The sequence below is a fragment of the Brachionichthys hirsutus genome, chromosome 10 (genome assembly GCF_040956055.1).
Source record: "Brachionichthys hirsutus isolate HB-005 chromosome 10, CSIRO-AGI_Bhir_v1, whole genome shotgun sequence".
NCBI classification, from domain to species: domain Eukaryota; kingdom Metazoa; phylum Chordata; class Actinopteri; order Lophiiformes; family Brachionichthyidae; genus Brachionichthys; species Brachionichthys hirsutus.
In genome coordinates, this window is record NC_090906.1 from 478391 (window position 1) to 503776 (window position 25386).

General features: G+C 47.5%; 1 protein-coding gene across 1 annotated transcript in view; it reads left to right on the top strand.

The window, feature by feature from the left end:
* Positions 1 to 24207: 24207 nt before the first annotated feature.
* The window catches only part of bsx (brain-specific homeobox), a 1450-nt gene continuing 271 nt past the window's right edge, over positions 24208 to 25386 (top strand). Inside the window, exons 1-2 of the mRNA XM_068744990.1 lie at positions 24208 to 24448; positions 24839 to 25029. Of these exons, the coding sequence (XP_068601091.1) occupies positions 24208 to 24448; positions 24839 to 25029 (432 nt within the window). The remainder of the gene's footprint in view (positions 24449 to 24838; positions 25030 to 25386) is intronic.

Sequence of the window (25386 nt, forward strand, 5' to 3'; positions counted from 1 at the left end):
ATCATTAAAATACTCGGTCTACTCTGTCGGTCGGCCTAAAAGAGGCTTTCTTGCATCCTCTCCATGTCAAATTGTAATGAAACGGTCGCCTCCTCTATCCGGGACTGGTCTCATGAAAGGTCAGAACTTCCAGTGACAAAAAGATACATTTGAGATGAGTTTAACAACAATATGGTGGAAGGAATGAAAGATTTAGATTTTTAAAAAGCACATTATTAAAAAACAAATCGCATTTACATGTTAATCATGCTCATAGAGACACGAAAAGAAAAAGATTCACACTAAACAAATAAATAATGGAGAAACGAATGGACTCTCATCGGGTCTTTTAATCATCGAGTTGGTGAGGACATTTCTACGCTGAGGACCAAACACCTGTCCTCGTGGACGTCTCTCGAAGAAAGGACTCATCTTAATTACTTCCGCTTATGCCCCTCCCCTGGGGCGGGGCTAATCCCAGCAGTGTTCTCTAATGTGATTCAACATGAAGCTTGAAATTATCCATCAGCGTGACCGCGGTGTCCGTAAGTGTTGGGACACGCCAGTTGGAGCGGAGTACATCGACGTGTACAATCCTCAACCAGAAGGATGCTACCAAGAACACGAAGCCTTCCAGAGGCAGAAGTACTACGTCTAAGTTTATGTACGAGTACCTGTAAGGTACAATTACTGCATAAAGTGTTACGTACTCTGCCTCCACTGGCTCAGGGAGCCGGAGGCCCGTCTGTGCTGCTTCAGCCTGCGCGCTAACATCTGTAGCTTTTCTCTTCTGCCAGACAGAAGCAGGATAATCCAACAGAAGCCTCCGGCCATGGCGAGTGAGCATCAGCCCCGCGTGACTGGCTGCTGCTTCTATCGACTCCCCTACAATGCCTAATTCCATTAATCAGGTCCATTTCCCTGTGGGCAGCGGTTTATTCCTGTCATCGCATGCCTGATGAAATCTTTAGACGCTGTGTATTAGGGAACAATCCCACAAATAGCTGATAGTGTTATCTAGTCACAAGCTGCGCCGAGCCGTCGCTCAGCTCTCATTCGGAGGGGAGTGAGGCGATAATGCCATGTGTCATCCTTTTGTGGGCGTGCATTAATGGCGCCAGCCAAGATGGCAATTGATGTCCATCAACTTCTTCCAGCGGGAAGGGAAAGGAGGGGGGGGGGGGGTCCTGGGTTAGAGGAGAATGAAACAACATTGACTGGAAAACTGCAGAGGCACAGCGGCCTTTAATCCATTCCCTCTCCTAATGGGAACGGCTCGGTGCCTGTCAGCTTCCTCTCTGGTACTAGAGTCGCTTTCACACCGGACCAAGCGGACTCGGTTTGATTGGGGAGCTGAAAGTCGTTTCGGTTCCGCTGTGTTCTCCAAAGCGAACCGAACTTTCTGAGCAGCGTGACGTGGTTGAAAGGGCCGCTCGTCGATTGGACAACGCAGGAGGGGAAGTCCCTCCCCCTCCCGTGCTCGTTTTGGAGTGCGCGCTGTACTTCCTCTACCCGAGATGCACTGCGTATCTGGTCCGGTGAGCTTTCACACCGCATACGAACCGAACCAGGGTCCCCTTGCAGGCGAACCGAGGCCCACGCTTTCAAGCGGACCAGAGTTTGGATGCGCTTTCACACCTGCCCAAACTAAGCGGACTGTCTGAGGAAACAAACTCTGGCCCGTTTAAAGTGACTTTAGAAAGGCTGACGTGTGGAGGCGTCCATGATCGATGCTCATCTTTTATTTGTGTTTATTTGTTTTCCTCAGTGAGGGGGCTGGATGCCACTAACAGGGCTTGATATTTATAACAAATGTTAAATACTTATACCCAATTTCTACCCATCCGTCCATTTTCTTCTGCTTTTCCACTTTGTGGGTGACGGGAGTTGCTGGAGCCGATCCCAGCTGGCTATGGATGAGAGGCAGCGCAGAGTGATCAATTAATCTGATGCTTGTTTTTGGAGATGGGGGGGAGCCGGAGAACCTGGGAAAAATCCACGCAGACACGGGGAGAACACGGGTGGGAATCGAACTCAGGACCTTCTTGCTCTGTTACAACTGCGCTACCCGCTGTGCCACTGTGTCGCCCTACATCCACCTTTTAAGGGTCTCTGCCTTTTTGTTCGGTCTGTCTCAGTCTCAGACAGGATGGAATCGGGACTCGAGACCAGGCGAGTACCGATGGCGTCGTTAGGACTATTTTAGGGGGGGGCTTCAGCCCCCCCCTAAAATAGCGGATACACGGTTGAAGATGGATGGATGGATGGACAATGATTACTAACAGCATTGATTTTGTATTCTCATGTAATCGTAGATATTAAAAACCAGCCACAAAAAATACCTTATTTTTATACAGTAAGCCGTGCTCTGATGTGGCCATTCAAAAATGTGTGATTCTAAAATTGCATCGAAGGATTTAAGGATTTTATGAAGAAATATAAATACATAAATTTCACCATTGACTTTGTCACATCGATCGTGAAATGTTGCATCACATTATTTCTGTGCACTCTATAGAGGTACAACGGTCCCTCATTTATCGCGGGGGTTACGTTCTAAAAATAACCCACAATAGGCGAAATCCGCGAAGTAGTCAGCTTTATTTTTTTACCATTATTATCCATGTTTTAAGGCTGTAAACCTTTTACCACACACGTTATATTGTACACGTTAAAGCCAAAAGGACTTCCACCCCATCTCATAATCGCTCAGAATGTTTCTAGTCCCTTTCTTGAATGCTATTGGACACGTGAGCTGTCAGTCAAAACCCTCAACCCGACGCTCATTTCTTTCAGTCACGTAGTTTGTGTGAGAGGACAGATGTTTGGTATTGTTAAGCACGGTAAAAAAAAACATGCAAAATTGCATTAAAAAACTCCGTGAAACAGCGAGGCCGCGAAATATGAAGCGCGTTATAGCGAGGGACCACTGTATTTCATAAATCATTTTAGGAATGTCATTTTTATTTAAAAAAATCCAGTGTAAACAACTTTACAAAAGCCCATCACAGAAAAATATGTTATTAATCAATGCACAAATGTAACTCTGTCTGTGCTATATGATAGAACATGTAGAGTTTATTCACGAGTTAGATCAATAATCTTCAGCTCACATGCTGAAATGAAAGGAAGTATCATACATCAATATTTTGTGATTCGAAGTGCACAAATCCAATCAGAGAAAACTAAGACAGTAAACTCTTAGAGCTCCCTGCAATTGGACCTTATCCAAATGAATACATGCACACCATATTGTGACGGGGAGCAACACTTCACACGGCCACCTCCAGCCCTGTAGATGTACACACAAACGCAGTATCTCCCTATGAGAGGCATCGCTCTAATAGCCAATTGTTTCTCTATCTCAAGCAATGCACGAACCACAGCCAATAAAGGGAGGCATGATGAACCCGACACGCATCTCATCACACAGCTCGTACGACTGCCAGGACCACTGCGGTGACAACGAAAGTAATATGCACAGCTCCTGCCCTTAATTCGTAAATACATTCTTGTGCATTGACGGAAAAAGTAGGTGGGGGCCGGCTTTTGGTTAACATTCTCCTTTTTGGCAGCTCTACAAAAAAGAAAGGCAACAGCTGTTCATTTGATGCCACCTGCACCTTGGCTGACCCCATATCTGTCTGCGCTGTTGCTGAGATAGTCGCGAAATTAGTTGTATTACCCGTCCCCACCACGTCAGGTCTATCTGTGATTCTGTCCAGATTCTGTCCATTACAGAGGCCCCTCTGTCTGATTAGCCCAAACACACTCACTAACATGCCAATGCAACCCCCCCCCCCCCCCCCCCCCCCCCACTCACTGACAATCAAACAGAGACAACAGCATCTCCAGGCCAGACAGAAAGAGCTCTGGATGAAACGTGCTTCAATGCAGGCAGCAAACCGTTCTTGATGAAATGTCCACAGTACAAAATATGGAGCTGATGATACATTAGCATACCCCCAGTGTGTATCTAGGAATAGCGTCATGGTTGCATTTGTGCTTTTTTTTGTTTTTTAGTTTTTCCCCTCTGCCGAGGCAGTGGTTATGTAATTATCAGCGTTGGTTTGTCTGTCTGTTAGCAAGATAACTCCAAACTTTACGGAGGGATCTTGATGAAATGGTCATAAATTTTGGGAATGTTACCAGGAACAGATGATTACATTTTGAAAGCGCCTGGAATCCTGATGCATGATGTGGCCCTTTCTATGGGTTATCAGACGACATTAAAGGTCCCATATTCTACCCTTTTTCCACATGAAATATCTGAGCCAGTCTTTGGTCAAAATAGCAAACAGACGCTGCAGGACAGCGTCCCTCATTTCTGTCTCAAACAGATGCTGCAGGACAGCGTCCCTCATTTCTGTCTCAAACAGATGCTGCAGGACAGCGTCCCTCATTTCTGTCTCAAACAGGTGCTGCAGGACAGCGTCCCTCATTTCTGTCTCAAACAAATGTTGCAGGACAGCGTCCCTCATTTCTGTCTCAAACAGATGCTGCAGGACAGCGTCCCTCATTTCTGTCTCAAACAGATGCTGCAGGACAGCGTCCCTCATTTCTGTCTCAAACAGATGCTGCAGGACAGAGTCCCTCATTTCTGTCTTAAACAGATGCTGCAGGACAGCGTCCCTCATGTCTGTCTCAAACAGATGCTGCAGGACAGCGTCCCTCATTTCTGTCTCAAACAGATGCTGCAGGACGGTGTCCCTCATTCCTGTCTCAAACAGATGCTGCAGGACAGCGTCCCTCATTTCTGTCTCAAACAGATGCTGCAGGACAGCGTCCCTCATTTCTGTCTCAAACAGACGCTGCAGGACAGCGTCCCTCATTTCTGTCTCAAACAAATGTTGCAGGACAGCGTCCCTCATTTCTGTCTCAAACAAATGTTGCAGGACAGCGTCCCTCATTTCTGTCTCAAACAGATGCTGCAGGACAGCGTCCCTCATTTCTGTCTCAAACAGATGCTGCAGGACAGCGTCCCTCATTTCTGTCTCAAGCGGCTCCGTCAGAAACGCTCTAAACCCAGAAGCAAAAGTACGTTCATAACGAGCACGCTCGCATGCACGCTACCGTGGTAAACCGTGAGGGGTGTTTTTAGCACACACAAAATTCTTTGGGCAATTTTCGCCCGCTGCATAAAGGAGTCTCGTTCAAAGTGTTTACCACACACTAAAACATCGCTGGTGATGGAGGAGGTGAGGACGGACTCCACGATGGAGGTGTAGAACTGCACCAACATCTGGGTTGGCAGCTTGAGTTTCCTCAGCTGCCGCAGGAAGTACATCCTCTGCTGAGCCTTCTTGATGAGGGAGCTGATGGTCGGCTCCCACTTGAGGTCCGGGTGATGGTGGTGCCCAGGAAGCGGAAAGAGTCCACGATGGAGATGGGGGTAGGGGAGTCTGTGAGGGCGAGGGGGGGCGGTGGGGCTGTGACTTTCCTGAAGTCGACGATCATCTCCACTGTTTTCTGGCTGTTCAGCTCCAGGTTGTTGCTGCTACACCAGGACACCAGCCGGTCCACCTCCCTCCTGTAGGCCGACTCATCACCGTCCGAGATGAGCCCAATGAGGGTGGTGTCGTCCGCAAACTTAATCAGTTTGACGGACTGATGGCCGGAGGTGCAGCAGTTGGTGTACAGGGAGAAGAGCCAGGGGGAAAGTACACAGCCCTGGGGGGATCCGGTGCTGATAGTCAGGGTGTCCGAGACCGTAGACCCCAGCCGCACATGCTGCCTCCGCTCCGTCAGGAAGTCAGTGATCCAATACTGTTTTAAGAAAACCTTGTGTGTTCTACAGCACAGAATGTTTTGCATCCACCCCTGTCCGTTTTCCTTGACTTAACGCACAAGAGACATTTTAACTGCAATAGCATATTTGTAGTATTCACTCCCAACACAACAGCAGCTTAAGTCATATTGATCGTGGCTGAAATAAAAGTCGGTGATGCAGGGTGCCTCTAATCCGCAGGGTCTTTTAGGAGTCACCTGGTCTGACAAATGGGCCCTTTGAAAGGAGGATAATGTGTTCTTAAATTATTTTATTGATGGGAGGTGGCCAGCCACTGCAGGTGCCCATTCAAACGGACCTAACACACTGTGAAAGGGTCAATTTGGCCTCCGCTTTCCATTTCTTCATTATCTGCATTTGGAGTCATGCAAAGAGGCTAAACGCGAGCGGGGGAAATTTAGCATTTGAGAGGTTCTTCCCCTCCCCTAAATATTGGGTAATAATTTATATTTGCTAGTTAAAATGCATGAGTCAAGTGTATCCATTTTTTAAATATAATGTGTTCCTTTCTTTTTGTCAGTGCTGTCAATGTCATTATGGCGAGTTATTTTCAATACAAATCAAGTTTCTACCAACAGAAAATAATCGGTGTCAGCTGTAGATTTTTAAAGTGTTGCTTCGGGCAGAACTGAACGGAGGCGAAATAGTGTAGAACACTTTTCAAATCAGCACACCCTTTAGAAAGGAGGCCGCTAATCACACTGCTGTTTGTGTGACCTCTGCTAAAGTGCTTGAAAGCCTCCTGCAAAGAGCAGGTGGAGTTGCATTTTCATGTAACATTTGAAAGGTCCTCGCGGGCACTCTGCATAATAAAGCCATTTGTAATTGACTCCTTCTTTAGAATCAATTAAGAAGTGGAGCAAAGAAGATTTCATCCCAGGATTCAGTCAATAAGCGGGTAATCAGGACATCCAGGGAATGTCGCATCCAGTAAAGGGGATAATTAATGAGATTGCCTTATGAACGGCTTAATTACTGACTGTCGGCCTTGTCAAGCGCTGCATTTGTTCCCTGGTTGCCATTTTGCCCTGAATGAGAGAGAACGCAATGAGAATAAAGACATCTGAGCAGATATTAATTGACTATTTACACACGGAAATCATGTTGAGAATTACTGCAGCTGCTAATAATACGTGTGCAGACCAGAGGTCAAAACGAAGGGGTTCATTTTTGCAGCACGCTCACCACATTACTATTCACCATCACACAGATATTTAGGTACATATGATACTGTGTTTGTTTAAAAAAACACTGAAATGTACTCAAGTATCACTGCAAATCTGTAAATACACAAATCTTTTTTCTTTTATAATTATTTGGAAATTTCAATCCAGACATCAATACTTTACAATAATTAATTAAAGATAACTTCATGCTGAGGTGTGGACAGCCAGTATAAATATATTTTATCACCTCAAATCAAATCACTCCCAAATGAATGCAAGAATACTTGAATAGAACAAATGAAAGATTTAGTGAGTCGACAACAGAACAAACGCAGCAGTGAACATATCATCTGTTGAATTCTGGGTACAGTATTAAATCCTGAGTCAACACCCACCACACACGCGCACACACACACACACACACACACACACTCACACACACACACACACACACACACACACACACACTCACACACACACTTTCACACCAGTTTACCAAAACCTAGGAAGGATGGAAAAACAAGTAATTAAAGGGGGTCAAAGCATTGTGTGTGTGTGTGTGTGTGTGTGTGTGTGTGTGTGTGTGTGTGAGCGAGCGAGGAGGTCTGGGTTTATTCCTGCACCTCTGGGGTGCAGATCTGGCCTTTGTATATCCTGACCAAAGAAAAAAAGGGAAACATTGTGTGTATCCTCTACAGGGGTGGAACTCGAGAACAGCCACCGCCCCCCCCCCCCCCCCCCAGTGCTGCTCCTCCAAAGCCCTTTCGTCAAGGCTTCTCTGCACTGATCTGCTTTCCTGCAGATCTGGTGAGGCCAGAGAGACAAACGAGACCTTTTACCCAATAACTCAGCAACACACACACACACACGCACACACACACACGCTCACACACACACACAGACACACACACTTTATCGAGCAGTGTGAGAACTTTCTGGTCCTCTGCCCCCTGAGTGATGCCGGGCACCCTCAACGCAGTTTTAAAGGTACCTGCTCGGAGTTGGTGGCAGCTGGTTGGAGTTTAAAGGGGCCTTCCTCGAGGCCTTGCTGCCATATTTGAACGTAAAGAGCCTCACAAATGGAATCATCATCTGGGTAGACTTCATGAAATCTATGGATCAACTGTTTGTGAGATTATCCATCCATCCATCCATCTTCTGCCGCCTATCCCAGCTCGCTATGGGCGAGAGGCGGGGCACACCAGCGCTTTGCGGAGCCACACAGAGACAGACAACACGCACACACTCAAACACTACAGACAGTTTGCAGTAGTCTGCAACGCTGCTTTCAGAAACCGATTCACAACGGCCAGAGAGAGCCTGCACATGCAGCAGTCCTTCCATCGGGAGTGAGTCCTATGTCTGACCCCCATCCGTCTGCGACTCACTCTGGCGGTCTTCTCCCTTGCACGCCGGAGGACAGCTCAAATCACCCTCCTGTATGTCTGGAAAACTGATTTACGCATGACAGTGTATCCTGAAGATACCTGAGAAAAGTCTGGCAGCCACTTAAGAAGGTCTTCGTTCCGAAGTTCAAGGCCGGAGGTAATGGTGTCTTCACCGAAAGAGTCTGTTGCGGTGTCTGCGCAAAAATCAGCCATGGCAAAGTGAAGTACTCTCTCTATTCTACCTCCTTGTGTATACCAGTATATATTTTGAAATGAGTAGGCATGTCTAATACACAGGGGCTAGTACAGCAGACAAGGGGTGCTAGACCGGGGTTATGGTAGGCAGGGCTACCTCTAGGCAGGGCTAGACCTAGCAGCTGAGTGGTGTTCGGCAGGGCGTAGGGTAGGCGGGCGTAGTAGCCATGGAAACATCAAACAGAATCATTCTCTATTTCACCCGGAGTCTGCTCCAATCTTCCCATCAACCTCCACACACGATTCAAGTCAACAGATTGATACGTCTCTTACGTCCACCAGGTCCTGGCCTCCAGCTGCAGCTTCAGATTGAGACGTTAAGCACTTTTCCATAGGGCATGTTTTCTATCTTTACTGAAAAACACCTTGATTTCTTTCAGGAGATTAGCCACCTTCTATCTTTCACACTCTTCATTTTAATAATGGCAGACCCTCTTTAGGAGTCGTGGGCATGCATGGACAATACCCTCTCTGTCATTAAAGAGCTTACAACTTAAATAATATTGAACAATTGTCACGCATGCCCACATCTGGAAGTATTCACAGCATACTTTGCAGCAAAGGCTGCACTGAGATCTAATAGAATAAGCACAGAGATACTTCCATTATCAGATGCTATTAAAAGGTCATTTGTGAAGTATTTTGCGATGCCTGCCAGTCTGGGTTTTCTTAGTTTTGTATTTAGTATTATTATTTTATTCAAGTTAAGTTTTGTTGAAAGCTTTCCTTTCATCTACATCTTTGCATTTTGGCGTCCACTCACCGTAAGCCATCACAGGTTTGAAATTGGCCTATCGTTAGCTCAGACATCAGGATCCAATGTTGTTTTTTGAGAAGCGGTTTAACGAGACTGGGGTACATAGCCTGTAAGTAAGGATAGATTAATTATATTCATTCTCTGCAAGTTAATGGGGGTGAAATGATCCTAATAACTATCAAGAGTAACAGTCGTATCTCTACTTCCACTGCTCAGGGCATTAGCATTAATAGCAGTAGTAATAGTAGTATTACTAATGTTGCTAAAGAAAGAAGTACAAAATGTGTGTAAAGTATGCATTAAAAGCTTAGCAGCGGTGTTAACATGCCGAGTAAACAAAGTTCCTGTCGTTCTTTTCAACGTAGCTGGACAAAGGATTATGGATTTATTTCTCGAGGAGACCGGGCGATATTTGCCCTTTGCTGTCAAAGTGTGGCTTGTAGGACATCGAGTGTGCGGCGGCATTTTGAGACTAAACAATGAAAAAACAACATCAGTAAAAGTGGCATGGCACGTACGCTAATATGCTAAAAAAGAGCAGCACCTTTAACCTCCTGAGACGTTGACCCCGTTGACTCCCAGCCGATGGAGGGCCGGTCACTGCATAGTGAAACACGGAACACCATTCGCTGACGGAGAACACACGGAGGAGGCGTTCCAACCGACTGCGGTAAGTTTCGTGTGTCCTACACAACACTGATTTATACACTAGTGTACTATTATATATAACGGTCAACTAAGAAACTTGGTAGTTCAGTGAACATGTTTAAATACTGCAAAAACCGTTAAAACAAATCATTTACGAATGGTTTTATGAAAGAAGTTTTGGCACTTTGGACTTGAGTTTATCGTAAACTGGAACGCGTCACAGGAAAGGTTGCCGAGCCCTGAACTAGGCTGATGAATGGATGGATGATGTGAAATGAAATAGCTATTTAATGAGACAGGCTGTCTAGTTATCACATGACCTCACTGCAGCCGAAGAACAGCTTTCTTTTTTAACTGAAATGCTGCGTTTTCTCAGCTCCGTGGGTCAGAAAAGCATCTTCACATTTATCCATGTACATCCTACCTTCCTGATTTTAGAGGCAGCCCTCCCAGAGACAGGAAGTGTCACACACAGAGGGAGTTCTGCCCCTTCAATGGGAGCGTTTGCTTGGAGCTGGAGTCCCTTGCTGCTTGGTTGATCCCTGCTGGAGCAGCACAACAAGCCGAACCCCCCCCCCCCCCCTCTTTCTCACCACACTCCATGCGGATTAAATGGCTTTTGCTTGCCTCTTTTTCCTTTGCTCACTGCCAACAGGATTGACATTTAATTTATTCTTCTTCCCAGCAGATGAGGTCGCAGTTTTCTTTGTTTCTTGTTGTGCATTTGGATTGAGGCATTGACTAATGGGACTTATTCCTTTCAGCTGGGGGGTCTGAGATGCTGCTTGCACAGCCTAAATATGACGTAAACATTTCCTGGTTACTACACGTGAGAGAAAAGGGCATTTGTGTGTGTGTTCGGGGGCCTCATCTGCCCCATACAGCTTTACTTAATTGGGTTTGACTCCCACAATTACAGGGCAATAATGGCCTTTTCAACCCAGCCATGTTGAAGTAAGAGGCAGTTGCTTGCCGCAACCGCATGCTGTCAGATGGTTTATAGCAGAGTGCGAGTGACAGAGAGAGGGGGGGGGGGGGGGGGGGGGGGCGTTGAGAGGAATTGGCAGTGGACTTTAGTTAAGCAGCGGTTATTGAGTCTTTGATAGGACTCCGGGAGGCCTGGGCAGCAACAATGACAGAATTAATGGGCAAGGCACGATGAGAATGTCAGCTCAGCGGGGGGCTGCTTTGGCCTTTGAGCTGCCTTCTGACACCTCAGTGAGTCTGCTCTCCACAACACTATGAAAAGGCTTGACCTGTTAGCCGCAGGATCGGATCCTGAATGCAATTTTTTTATTACTTTGTTCATCATCGTGAAATATTATGGAGTGAGAAACATGATGAGGCCAAGATCAGATGGATGTAATTTAATGCACACCCACAAATGTGTCGGGTAACATGTTCAAAATATGGTTACGAACATACAAGCAAGCGCTGATGAATGCCATGGAGACGGTACTCCAGCAAATACAGGGGTCCTCTCTATACCGAAATATAAGAGTACTGTGACATGCGAGTATAATTCCTTCCTGGACTGAGTTGTAGCTCAAATCTCTCCCATTAAAATAACTGAAAACAAGTGAATCCCTTCCGGCCGTCTAGAAACGCACGCTAATAACAATGGATTTTTAAAAATTGCAATATAGCTACACACACACACTATTTAATTAATTATTACAGTATTACTGTAATACAAATGTTTTATGATAAGATTAACTTCGAGAGAGACGGTAGCGCTAACAGCGGGGTGCCGTGCGAGGAGGAGGGAGCGAGCGTTAGACGGACTGTAGACAGAGATTCCTCTCAGACGCCGAGAGGAAACAAAGAGAAAACATCAGGACACGACGGTGCCACAAGTTTGATGCTGCCTTCATGTGGAGTCGTAATCACGGTAAATACCACTTGTTGAGTCGAACATTGGACATGAACGCCCCCTACAGTCTTATTTTCTACCGGAGAACTGGGAATTTATTTTGATACCGAGATGAGATAACCTTTGGCCACAAACATGGATACTGGAAAGATCAACAGGAACCTTCCTCCAGAACTCAATACGGCTCGAGAAGCGAACTCAAAGCCAGTTGCACAGGTGAGCATCTCTGACGGAGATGCTCTCTCAGCCCTGCTGTTCTGCATAGGCCTAAACCCCCCCAGCCAGATCATCACCCAGAGTGGCTTCGGGTACCGGTTCTGAAGTGGAACGACTATCAGCCACCTCCTCTACATGGATGACGTCAAGCTATGCGCCAAGAGAGGGAACTATGCACCCCCCCCCCCAGGATCAATATGTATCACATGTACAGTATAAAAGGCCGATATGCACGCAAATCTAAAATATGTTGGTGAGCGGGTTTCGTTTAGCGACGGGGTCTCCAGACTTAACTCCGTCGTTAAGTGTGGAAGTTCTGTACAAAAGTAAACCCAGTTCATCTTCAGTGGGGGGGGGGTCACTGAAACCTGCTGTAAGGACTCCTTACAGCAGGTGGGGCTGTTGCTCATGTAGCTCACAGGTTCCGCAGGTGTGCTGCTCCCCTCGGCGGCGACGAGACACGATTAAACGTGTCTCTCGACTCCGAGACACGATTGAACGTGTCTCTCGACTCCGAGACACGATTGAACGTGTCTCTCGACTCCGAGACACGATTGAACGTGTCTCTCGACTCCGAGACACGATTGAACGTGTCTCTCGACTCCGAGACACGATTGAACGTGTCTCTCGACTCCGAGACACGATTGAACGTGTCTCTCGACTCCGAGACACGTTTAAACGTGTCTCTCGACTCCCAGACACGATTAAACGTGTCTCTCGACTCCCAGACACGATTAAACGTGTCTCTCGACTCCCAGACACGATTAAACGTGTCTCTCGACTCCCAGACACGATTAAACGTGTCTCTCGACTCCCAGACACGATTAAACGTGTCTCTCGACTCCCAGACACGATTAAACGTGTCTCTCGACTCCGAGACATAATTGAACGTGTCTCTCGACTTGGAGACATGATTAAACGTGTCTCTCGAGTCTGAGACATGATTAAACGTGTCTCTCGACTCCGAGACATGATTAAACGTGTCTCTCGACTCCGAGACATGATTGAACGTGTCTCTCGAGTCTGAGACATGATTAAACGTGTCTCTCGACTCCGAGACATGATTAAACGTGTCTCTCGACTCCGAGACATGATTAAACGTGTCTCTCGACTCCGAGACATGATTGAACGTGTCTCTCGAGTCTGAGACATGATTAAACGTGTCTCTCGACTCCGAGACATGATTAAACGCCCGACAGTTTCTGTTCAGATCTCGAGACTCGATGTGGAGAAAGAACATCTTCTAATTTTAATTCTTTAATTAGCGTCATCAACCTGCTCTGGAAGTGCGAAATGACACGACTGCCTTTTGTTTAATCAGGTTTAAACACTAAACAACAACAACAACAACAACAGCAACAACACAGGCTAGTCTCGAGTCGGGACTGACCCGCTGCTGATTGGGGCGTTATCGGTGTCTCGTCGCTCCTTTCATTGGTTGGTGACGTTCCAGCTCAGGTTTAGGGACATCTCTAAACCTTCTTGTGATGAGAGAATTACTTCCTGCACTGCTTGAAAATAAAATGCTATGATGCACACAAGGTAAAATATCTGTACAAACACACACAAATGTACACACACATGAAAGTTTCCTGTCCAGACGTTAACACACCCTGCTGTCAGTCATGATTAGCTGCAACGATGGGCCCATTTTGACACTTCAGAATCAAGTCTTGGCAAATAGCTCCGGGAAGAGGAGCCACATGCGACGAGATGGCTTTTCCCTTATATAATTTCAGACTGCAAATTACAAAACACAGACATAAATAATGGGTAAAGTCAAGTTTGGTGAGGGAGAAAATGGAAAAATTTAGGGCTGTGTGCCGCTCTAATGGATATCCTTGTGGCTGGGAGAAAATGGGACTCAATAATATGCCCTTAATGTCTGCCAGCGCTGTTTCAGGGAACGGATCAGAAGAAATGTCCCCTGCCATTTCTGCAAGCAATCACTTAATGGGACGGGCAAATCTCAACAAAATGGATGTGCTGATCTATTCCTGGGCTGAGTGAATCTGCCGCTCGAGGTAAAAAAGCAGAAGAAGGAAAATATAGAGCAGAACCTGCAGACAGGAGCAGATGAAAACAACCTTTCACCGTCCAGCCAGCCATGCAGCCTGCTTAAGTGCAAACACTGACCGGAATTTCAATTATTTCATTAGGGGCAGAAAATGAAAAGACTTAAGTGCTGTGATTTCTGCAGTCTTTCATAGATCAATCTAATGTGTGCTCACATTGGAAATCAACAGAGATGGAAGAGGGCAAGTGAAGTAGCTTCTTCCAAAATCACGCAATTAAAATGGCAAATTAGTTTCCTGATATATTCATTTAAGTGGTTAAGTGGAAATGTTTCTCTCCCCGTCCACGCGGCCGTCTCCGGTGGGTGTGGAGCGGCGGCAGCTTCCACCGGCTCTTATGATTAGAGCTGCCGTTCATTTACGGAGACAACGCTGAAAGCACTTGCTGCACAAATTAGCCAGTTGAAGGCTTGAAAATTCAATTCCGAGAAGTTGATTTAAGTATTTAGGCAAAGCGTGGCTGGAACGTAAAGATTTAGAAGCATTTTCCGTCTAATGTTGAGAACGTTCACAGCCCATTATATATATATATAGTTTTTGTGGCCTTGTGAACAACACAGCTGGAAAGTAGCAGCAGCTTTCCACTCGGTTTAGCTTGTTTTGGTCGCTGCTCTCTCAGGATCGACAGACAGTTTCCTTCATTTAGAATCATTTTAAACATTATGTATTGAAAACAGTCAGCGAATGCAGTACGACATCAAATAAATAGGCATAAAATACACACGTCTACATTAAAACAAGTGTGTGTGTGTGTGTGTGGGGGGGGGGGGGGTACAGGTGTTTTGATCATAACAGAGAAGTCTTGAAGACAACATGGGCTAATCAATTTGTCTAATAATAATAATAATAATAATACGACTACTACTACTAATAATAATACTAATACTAATAATACTAATCATAATGCGTTGGTCTTATATAGCGCTTTTCTGCATGGTTCATTCACTCCGTACTTGGGGGCCCCCTGGGGGCAGCTTGGTGTCTTGCCCATCTGCACCTCGCCTGAGATGTCAGTAACAGACGTAGTAACAGCATCGTTATTATTATTACAACGACTGTTGCTCTTGCTTCATTGTTATTATTCATTCATTATCGAGCCTGCTTTGTCCGTCTTGCGGGCCTGTCTCAGACCGAGGCGAGACGCTGGGGACACCCTGGACGCGTCACCAGCGCCGTCTCACTAAGGACGAACGGCCACTCGCACCTACGGACATGTTGGTGCTGTCGGAGGAAGCCGGAGAACCCAGAGAGAACCCACGCGTGGAGAACATCGAAACTCCCCACAAGTAGGACTCGAACCTTCTTGCTGCGACGTGACAGCGCTACCCACTACGCCACCATGCCGCTATTATCATTGCTGTTATTATTAAAACTGCTTATCAGTAGTAGTAGTATTAATACCATTGCTATTGTTCTATTGAAATTTGCACATGCGCGCACACACACACACACACACACACACCAATTACAATGCCCTGGGTCCAATGCCCGGTGCTGTCTGCCCGGTGGCCGGTGAAGGGGACTCCGGGACGCTGTCTCCTGTTATCTGAGACCAAGACTATGAATGAAATAATGTGTTTCTATCACAGCGTACAGGGAGACAGAGGAAGACAGAGGGAGACAGAGGAAGACAGAGGGAGACAGAGGAAGACGGAGGGAGACGGAGGGAGACGGAGGGAGACGGAGGGAGACGGAGGGAGACGGAGGGAGACGGAGGGGGACGGAGGGAGACGGAGGGGGACGGAGGGGGACGGAGGGAGACGGAGGGAGACGGAGGGAGACGGAGGGAGACGGAGGGAGACGGAGGGAGACGGAGGGAGACGGAGGGAGACGGAGGGAGACGGAGGGAGACGGAGGGAGACGGAGGGAGACGGAGGGAGACGGAGGGAGACGGAGGGAGACGGAGGGAGACGGAGGGAGACGGAGGGAGACGGAGGGGGACGGAGGGAGACGGAGGGGGACGGAGGGAGACGGAGGGAGACGGAGGGAGACGGAGGGAGACGGAGGGAGACGGAGGGAGACGGAGGGAGACGGAGGGAGACGGAGGGAGACGGAGGGAGACGGAGGGAGACGGAGGGAGACGGAGGGAGACGGAGGGAGACGGAGGGAGACGGAGGGAGACGGAGGGAGACGGAGGGAGACAGAGGGGGACAGAGGGAGACAGAGGGAGACAGAGGAAGACAGAGGAAGACAGAGGGGGACAGAGGGGGACGGAGGGAGACGGAGGGAGACGGAGGGAGACGGAGGGAGACGGAGGGAGACGGAGGGAGACGGAGGGAGGCGGAGGGAGACAGAGGGAGACAGAGGGGGACAGAGGGGGACAGAGGGGGACAGAGGGGGACAGAGGGGGACAGAGGGGGACAGAGGGGGACAGAGGGAGACAGAGGGGGACAGAGGGGGACAGAGGGGGACAGAGGGAGACAGAGGGAGACAGAGGGAGACAGAGGGAGACAGAGGGGGACAGAGGGGGACAAAGGGAGACGGAGGGAGACAGAGGGAGACAGAGGGAGACAGAGAAAGACAGAGGAAGACAGAGGGGGACAGAGGGGGACAGAGGGGGACAGAGGGAGACAGAGGGAGACAGAGGGGGACAGAGGGGGACAGAGGGAGACGGAGGGAGACAGTAAGAGCCGCCTGCAGGCCTGACGTGTCATTCCTCCCCTCCCAGAGTCACGCGAGCTTCAATCGTGTTACATAAATGTAGACTTTCCATAACAAGATGAATCTCTGACGAGACGGACGCATTCAGGGACGCTTGGGTTTGCTCTTCTCTCACAGAAACATATTGGCCACTTTTATAGATATCAAATCCCCTCCCGGCTGCCACGCGAGACGGAAGGAAATAGGCCGTAGTCTATAAAAATGAAGTTATATGTAAGTACAGCACTCAAATATCAGGGAGGGGAAAAAGCTTTTTCTGGGACATTTTGTTGTCAATTGGTCTGAGCAAGTTGCTGTAATGCTCGTAATGGAGCTACTCTGCTCCTTTCATCTTCAGGGATCGTGCCTGAGTATGTGTGTCAAAGCTGAGAGGCCCAACACGAAAGGCAAAGAGGTACAACAGGGGGGGGTGCAGCCAGATGATGGACGGACGGACGGACGGATGGACGGACGGACGATGGACGGAATGAAGAAAACACCAAGTTACAGCTGCGTCTCCATTTGTCTTCAGCGCTTCCACCTCTATGCTGGAAATAATATCGTTCTAACTGCTGCTGGACTTTCAGCTTGTCCCCTGATTGGTCGTCAGCAAATCAAGCTTCTCCACTTCACCCTGTCCTTTGCATCGTCCTCCCCAACACCAGCCACTCTCATGTCCTCCCTCACTACGTCCATGTATCTTCCACTTCTAGCTCTGCCTCCTGTCTTGTCCTCAGAGCCGCTGTCTCTAAGCCGTCCATCATGGCTGTCCTCACCACTGTCTCTAAGCCGTCCATCATGGCTGTCCTCACCACTGGCTCTAAGCCGTCCATCATGGCTGTCCTCACCACTGTCTCTAAGCCGTCCATCATGTCTGTCCTCACCACTGTCTCTAAGCCGTCCATCATGTCTGTCCTCACCACTGTCTCTAAGCCGTCCATCATGGCTGTCCTCACCACTGTCTCTAAGCCGTCCATCATGGCTGTCCTCACCACTGTCTTGTAGACCTGTCCCTTCGTCCTATCACAGAGCACACCTGATACCCCCCCCCCCCGTTCCAGCCTGCCTGCAGACGGTTCTTCACCTCCTTTCCACATTCTCTCCATCGCTCTGCATCCGGGTCTTCCCAAACAGGAATCCCTGGATGACGAACACAATTCAGGGTCTGCCATCAGGTCAGGTGACACAGAGTCAACACGAGGAGAGGCATCCAACGTGTCAAAGAGGCCTACAGGAGGAAGATCGAGGGATTCCTCACGGACAACAACCCCCGACAGGTGTGGACGGGCATCCAGGCCCCCACAACGACAAAGGACAGAGTCCAACGACCGGCAGAGGGCTGGCAGAGGAGCTAAGCGGCTTCTTCGCCCGCTTTGAGACCACCGCTCACCTGAACACGCCGCCCCCGTATGACTCCAGCGCCCCCCATCTCTCTCTCCAGGAGCATGAGGTGAGGTGAACCCCTGGAAGGCTGCTGGACCGGATGGTGTCCCGGGAGCGGTGGTCAGGGGTCTTCACCAAGCTGTTCGACCTCTCCAAGTCCGAAGGCTGCCAGCGGCAGTGGCTCAGTGGGCTGGGCCCTGGAGAAGTCCACCGCCTCCCCGGTTCGAGTCTCAGCTCTGGTGGGATGTGGTGCGTGGGCTGGTCTGCCTCCAGAGCACTGCCGAGGTGCCCTTGAGCAAGGCACCGTCCCCGCTAACGGCTCCAGGTGCGCCTTCGCCCTGCTCCCTCTCCGTGTGCTAGGGCCCTTTGATGCCCGTGTTAGGGTGTGGTTGTTTCAAGGGGCCCGTTGTTCTAGGGTGAACATTCCATTTCATTGTGTGTCATCAGATGATGATTAATAAAAAGCATTTCATTTCATTTCATTTCATTTCATCGTCCCCGGAACCCCCCCAGACAGCCTCAACGACCCCAGACCCGTAGCTCTCACGTCTAGTCGTGAAGCTGGTCTCGACGCACGAGAGACCGCCTCCCTCCTTCCCTCGACCCCCACCAGTTCGCTTACAGATAGACTATTACTGAATTTTGGAATGCGAGTCTGACCATGAGAGCATAATTTGGAAATAATTATATTTACAGTTTCAGTAAGTAAATGGTAAAATATTGGCTATTCAATCAGAAGAATATCGATATTTCAACCAGGCTGAGCCTCTACGAAGAGGCCTGTTTATTGGATGAATCATCCACCTCAAAAAACACCTGATGCAGGGATACATTCTATAACTTCCAGAGTATCAGGCCCTCAAAAATGTAATTCCGTTTCATGTAATGATCCTAGTTTCTGCTATTTCAACATTGGTTGGGAAGTTGGGTCCTTTATGGCCCCTCGGCAAATAATAAGAGGGATCAATTGGTTTCAAAAGTTCTTATCAGACAATTGCTGGAACTTGTCTAAGAGAATAAGAAACAGAAAAAACACGTCGTTTAGCATCTCTTTCAAATTTCATTAAAATATGTTCATCTATCGCCCCCCAAAAAGTAAAAATATTCATGAGAGTTCGCTTTGAGAAGAGAGGCTGGCTTCCAGGTGGGTGGAACAATGGGCAATAGATGGATCACGTATCAAAGCATGGCTGACTTGATGCGGGGGGGTGTTGTTGTCTGGGTGGGGGGGGGGGGGTATGCAAAGCCTGTCTTCAGGGACTGATCTCCCCGAGAACAAAGTGCAGCAGCAGACACAGGCGACCCTGCAGCTCAATCCGGTGGAAATAATGTGTTCATTACAAGGCAATTACTGACACTTACACCCTCCATCTCTACAGAGGGGGGGGGGGGGGGGGCTGCCACTGATCTCTGGTGCTAAGTGACCTTATGTTCCGCGCGTGTGTGTGTGTGTGTGTGTGTTTGCAGGTGCAGGATGTACAGCTTTATGGGTGGAGGATTGCTTTGTGCAGGCGTGGAGAACATCCTCGTGATCGTTTCCACAGCAACCGATTACTGGATGCAGCATCGGCAGGCGAGCGGCTACGTGCTACGTGCTACGTGCTACGTGCTACGTCTGTGGCACGACTGTATACGAGGGAAATGCTTCTCACACAGCGATAGCATTGTTACGTGGAGGCACGGAGGAGAAGCGTAGCTGACTGGAGAACAGCGTACTAATACACAAACAGAAACCATTTCATTGGCTGATACACAAACAGAAACCATTTCATTGGCTGATGCAGAGCTCAGTGGGTGGAGTCAAGGATTCGACAATGTGTTGTGAAAGGACAGGGTGAAGCGGAGAACATTGATTTGCTGTGGCGACCCCTCACGGGACAAGCTGAAAGTACAGGAGTAGTAGTAGTAGTAGTAGTAGTAGTAGCAGTAGTAGTCGTAGTAGCAGTAGCAGTAGTAGTAGTAGCATTAGCAGTCGTAGTAGCAGCAGTAGCAGTAGTAGCAGTAGCAGTAGTAGTAGTAGTAGCAGTAGCAGTAGTAGTAGCAGTAGCAGTAGTAGTAGTAGTAGCAGTAGCAGTAGTAGTCGTAGTAGCAGCAGTAGCAGTAGTAGCAGTAGTAGCAGCAGTAGCAGTAGTAGCAGTAGTAGCAGTAGCAGTAGTAGCAGTAGTAGCAGTAGTAGCAGTAGTAGTAGTAGTAGTAGTAGTAGTAGTAGCAGTAGCAGCAGTAGTAGTAGCAGTGGCGGGCGGTGCATTTTACACCGAGGCCTTCAGTGAAGTCCTACTTAGTCCGACTTGAATAAATACCCCTAATAATACCATCATTTATGACACCACTGCTTTAGAAATAATGTACAAACACACACTTACGCACTACTGGGTGCTGCATCACCTCAATCGTGTACAACACAGGAGCATTTAAAAATCAATAAACTGCATCAGCAATTAAAACTTACCACTATATGTGGTACTATCAAAGTTATAAATAAAAGGGAATTTAACATTATTTTTCCAAAACGTTTTAAAGTCCACCATGAAGCTTTAAATTGCAAACTTGCAGTTTAATATAAGAAAGACTGCAACACAACGTGTTGTACTTCCACTACAATCACACAGCTGCACCGGCGCACCACATTATTTACACACATTGCATTTACGGTATATCTGTGATTTTATTTCGTTATCATGTTAAATAAATAAAATGTTGGTACTCACCAAAACAGCTGTCCCGTTTGAAAACAAAATCCATTCTCCTTCCTTAAAGTTCCTAAATCCAGTGTTGCTCCAAACATTAAATCGATCCCTTGCAAACAAAAGGCATTCCCAGCAGAACAATTTGCAGCGACCCTCAGAAGCTGTAACCCAAAAGTCTGAAGCCTGGAAGCGGCGTACCAATCCTTTCCCCACCCGGGACAGGTTAGCTAGCTCCGGAGCTAGCTTGAAGCTAGCTCTCGTGAGCCGAAGCTAGTAGCTTCTCTGTAAAGGTCCGTCTTGAAAATGGCCTTTCAAGAATATCCACAACCAAATCCACACTTTCCCCTCCTTCGGCCATTGTGGGTTAAAAGCGCAGGAATAATTGTGGTTTTATCTTCGGTCGGTCGCGCCGTACCGGTGCCAGCTGATTAGCTGATGACGCAATATGCCTAGCGCTGCCCTCTCACACGGAGTATCCAATCACAGGCAGGAAGGCCTTACTTTCACCAGCTCGTGATCTGATTGGCTATCGCAACTGTCTATCAACTCTAAGAGCCAATCACAGGACGCGTTATTGACTTGTGACGTGAGACAAGCAGGAAGGACTTGTTTCACCAACTCGTGATCTGATTGGCTATCGCAACTGTCTATCAACTCAACTCTACGCCGTTCACTCACACAACACAGACGGCAAGCAGCGCTGATTCTGAAGGTCTCAGACGGATAGTACTTGCCACTGGTACTATGAAATCCGCCTGGCAACACAAGCTAGCTGAATTCTGATTGGATAAAAACTCTCACCTAAAAATACATCACTGTAATGTAATATAACATGAATGTGAAGAATATATATATATATATACATAAAATTAAATTGATTTTTATCATAAATATGATCATGTATTCTTGATTTCTGGTTATGTTAGGCAAGCAGAGAAGGCCTTGCAGGCCCTGACCGCCCGCCACTGGAAGATACTCTTTCCGTTGGGATGAAGGACACTGCGCACAGTTTGCAGCAGCTTCACTGGTAAATGGATTTATTGTTTCATCTTCATGTAACCAATTAGAGTCCCTCTCACTCGGATACGCCTCTTTTAGGCGAGCCAATGAGGCAGAGGGGGCGCTGTTCATGCGTAACGGAGTCCCGGTAATTAATTTGTTCTGCTTTCATTTGATCAAATCTGGATCCTGTCCTCCAAGCCAAGCGTTAGAACTTCCGCTCTGACTCCTCCCCTAATTGCCTAATAGCATTGCAGCGAGAATTCCGCCTGCATTAAGACGCTCTCACATTAGGAAGCTGATTGGAAATGTGACGACAACACCAGATCAACAAATTACGGTCCGACACTTTCTCTTGCAAATGGGCACGTGGACCGCCTCGGATTTTAATTCCCACAATTACAGCCAATTTGTGTAAAATTGCGAGACAAGCGTAGCTGAACAATCCTCCTGAGACGCGAGAGAAACTTTCAGCATTGAACAAAACTGTATTACTCAGGCAGAGAAAAGTAATCTCAACATGTATTTAAACACGTTTTAAACGATCCGCTTTGGGTTCAGCAGAAACAGAATTAGGATGAATAAATACACAAATCTCTTTTCCGCTTCGCGTTTCGCGGGAGTCGCGGGGCACACCGCGGACGCGTCGCCAGCGCGTCGCCAGCGCGTCGCCAGCGCGTCGCCAGCGCGTCGCGGGGCCACACAGCTTCAGACAAACATCCACACACGACGGACAAGTCGGAGTCATCGGGTCACCGGAAACTGGATTTTTGGAGGCGGGAGGAAAGCGGAGAACCGGAGAGAACCCGTGCACGCGGACACGGGGCGAACACGCAAACGTCGAACGCGGCACCGTCTTGCCGTGAGGCGACAGCGCGCCGGATCCCAAATGGGAAGCTTGTAAAACTAAAATGATGAATGAGCCATTAAACGTGCTGAAGTCAAAGACAGGCCTCTCCATTCTGCTTTCCTGCTTCTGCGGAGAAACGAGCTTTTATTTAGCGGAATATTTGCTATAAATTATTGTATTTTTTTATGTACATATTCTTGCTGCCTCCACCTCATCAGCAGAAATAAAGCCAAAAAAGATTTTATTATTTATTCTGACATTATTTGGGGAGATTTTCGTCGAGGTGTGGAGCTATAAATGTTACAACAGAGGATTTGATCTTATTATTATTATTTGAAGCGTTGAATCAAAATGACAAACATCATTTATTTTACTCCTCATGTGGACGAAATTTTAGACCACAAATTTCCATCTAATAAGAATATTTCTTCGGATGTTTTATCAGAGAAAGTTGATAAAATCGTCCTGCGTGATGTCACGGTGTTAGTGAGTATTTATACTCCTCTGTGTACCAGGGCCCTGCTGATGTGATATAAATACCCCAATAAACACTTCATGAGACACGAGAACTTCTGTCCTCGGAGGATCAAGCTCAGGTCATTCAGCTGCTGCTTTTCAGCCAAAATACATTTGAATTAATTGCAATTAATTAATTGCAAATTTACAAAATTTGACAACATATTTCATTTTCTTTGCAGATCTAAACGCGAAATGTTTATATTTTGTGTAATGAAGAAAATAATTTCATAAGATTTTGCTTCGTAAGGAAGTCAAGAATAAGAATGTCTCGCTTCACAGTAAAAAGATTCAAGATTCAAGATTCTTTATTGTCATTATGCTAATATAACAAAATCGTGTGAAGGCCCGCGGAGGAATATAAACGAAAAATAAAATCTCTCCTAAAACAACGATATAAGAGAGAGAATGAGAATCAGCAAACAGTGCAAAACAGCAACAGCAGCACAGCGGGACAGGCCCAGAGCCTTACGTCATTGTTATTGTGTGACGTCATTGTTATTTGTGCTACGTCATTGTTTCATCGTTTGACTAATAAAATGTTTACTATTGTCATCCTGACCGGATGTCGACAACAAACAGAATTTTATAATTTGAGTGAATTTGACTAAATTCAGAAAAGGCCTAATTCCTTCATTCAAATTCTCGCGAACCAGGCAACAAAGTCGTGGTTGCTAGGCGACCAACATTATCGCTGCGTTCCTATAATCTGTTTACTGTTTTCACCAGCTCGCAATGCTTCTCAGCCAATCAGAGCGCAGAGCCGCTCACGCACGTCGGCCTCGCGCTCATACACGCAGCTCTAATTGGCTGAGGCGCAAATCAATTTGGCCAATCTCCGTCCCTGTTCGGAGACGCGCTTGTTGGGACTGTCCCCCCCCCCCCTCTGGTGTCCATCACGCACGCGTCTCTGACAGGTTGGAGACGAGGACAGAAGGAAGACGCAGCGCGTCCCTCGCAGGAGACCAGCTCCACGCCGCTGTCGCCATGAGCCTGAGCTACGCGCCCGCGGCGCCCGCGGTGCCCGCGCAGAGGTCCACGTCGTTCTTCATCGAGGACATCCTACTGCACAAACCCAAGCCGCTGAGGGACGTCCTCCCGCCCCCGTTCTGCGCCAGGATGCCCCTGCTGGAGTACGGGTACCCCCTGATGCCGACCCCGATCCTGGCGCCGCATCCGCACCACCACCTGCACAAGCCGGAGCATCACCAGTACTTCTTCACGTCCGGTAAGGGTCGCGGCCTCCGGACGCGCGTTCACGTCTCCTCAAAGACAACACGCTTTATTTCAAACTCAAAGTTTAGATTTTAAAATGGATCCATTGTGAGATAAATAGTTAAAAACAACTTTCTGCATTAGATTATTAAATAAATGTGTTTGTTATGAATTTATTTATTTATTTATCAAACTGTCAAAAATCACTTTCTCGCTCAGTTTTCATTTTCTTTAAATAGAATGAATTTACATTTGTATGCAAATTTATTTTCCTAATTTATGTCCAATTTTGAACCAGAATAAAAGAAAGAGTAAATATAAGTCGGACAGATTCCTTAATAATCAGAAGCTGTTATATCTGAAGGCTTTTACCTTGCCCCCCCCCCCGCCGCCCCCCCCGCAGGGCTGCAGATGCCCACTTTATTCCAGCACCACGCGGACCTACCGGGGAAGCACTGCAGGCGCAGGAAGGCCCGGACGGTCTTCTCGGACTCGCAGCTGTCCGGGCTGGAGAAGCGCTTTGAGATCCAGCGGTACTTGTCCACGCCGGAGAGGGTGGAGCTCGCCACGGCGCTCAGCCTGTCCGAGACGCAGGTGCGCGCGCGCGCACGCACACACACACACACAAGCGCCTCGAGAACAAGACCAGTTCGAGCAGGATGTTAACTGATGCATTTCCAAGTCGGGAGAAACAAAACGAGAAATATATAAATAATAGTCATTTTAATAGTAATATAGGAAAGTATATAATATATAAATGTAATTCTGCATAGACGCAAAAACACATTTATTACATTCCAATAACCTGCATAAATACAATCTCCTAGGCAACAGGTGAACAATAAATAAATAAAATAAAATAAAAGCTGCTGCTGTATATGAAATAAATAGAAGTAAATGTAACTTCTGTTTCTGACCTCAGGCCGATGCGGGAAGAATGATCAATATCTG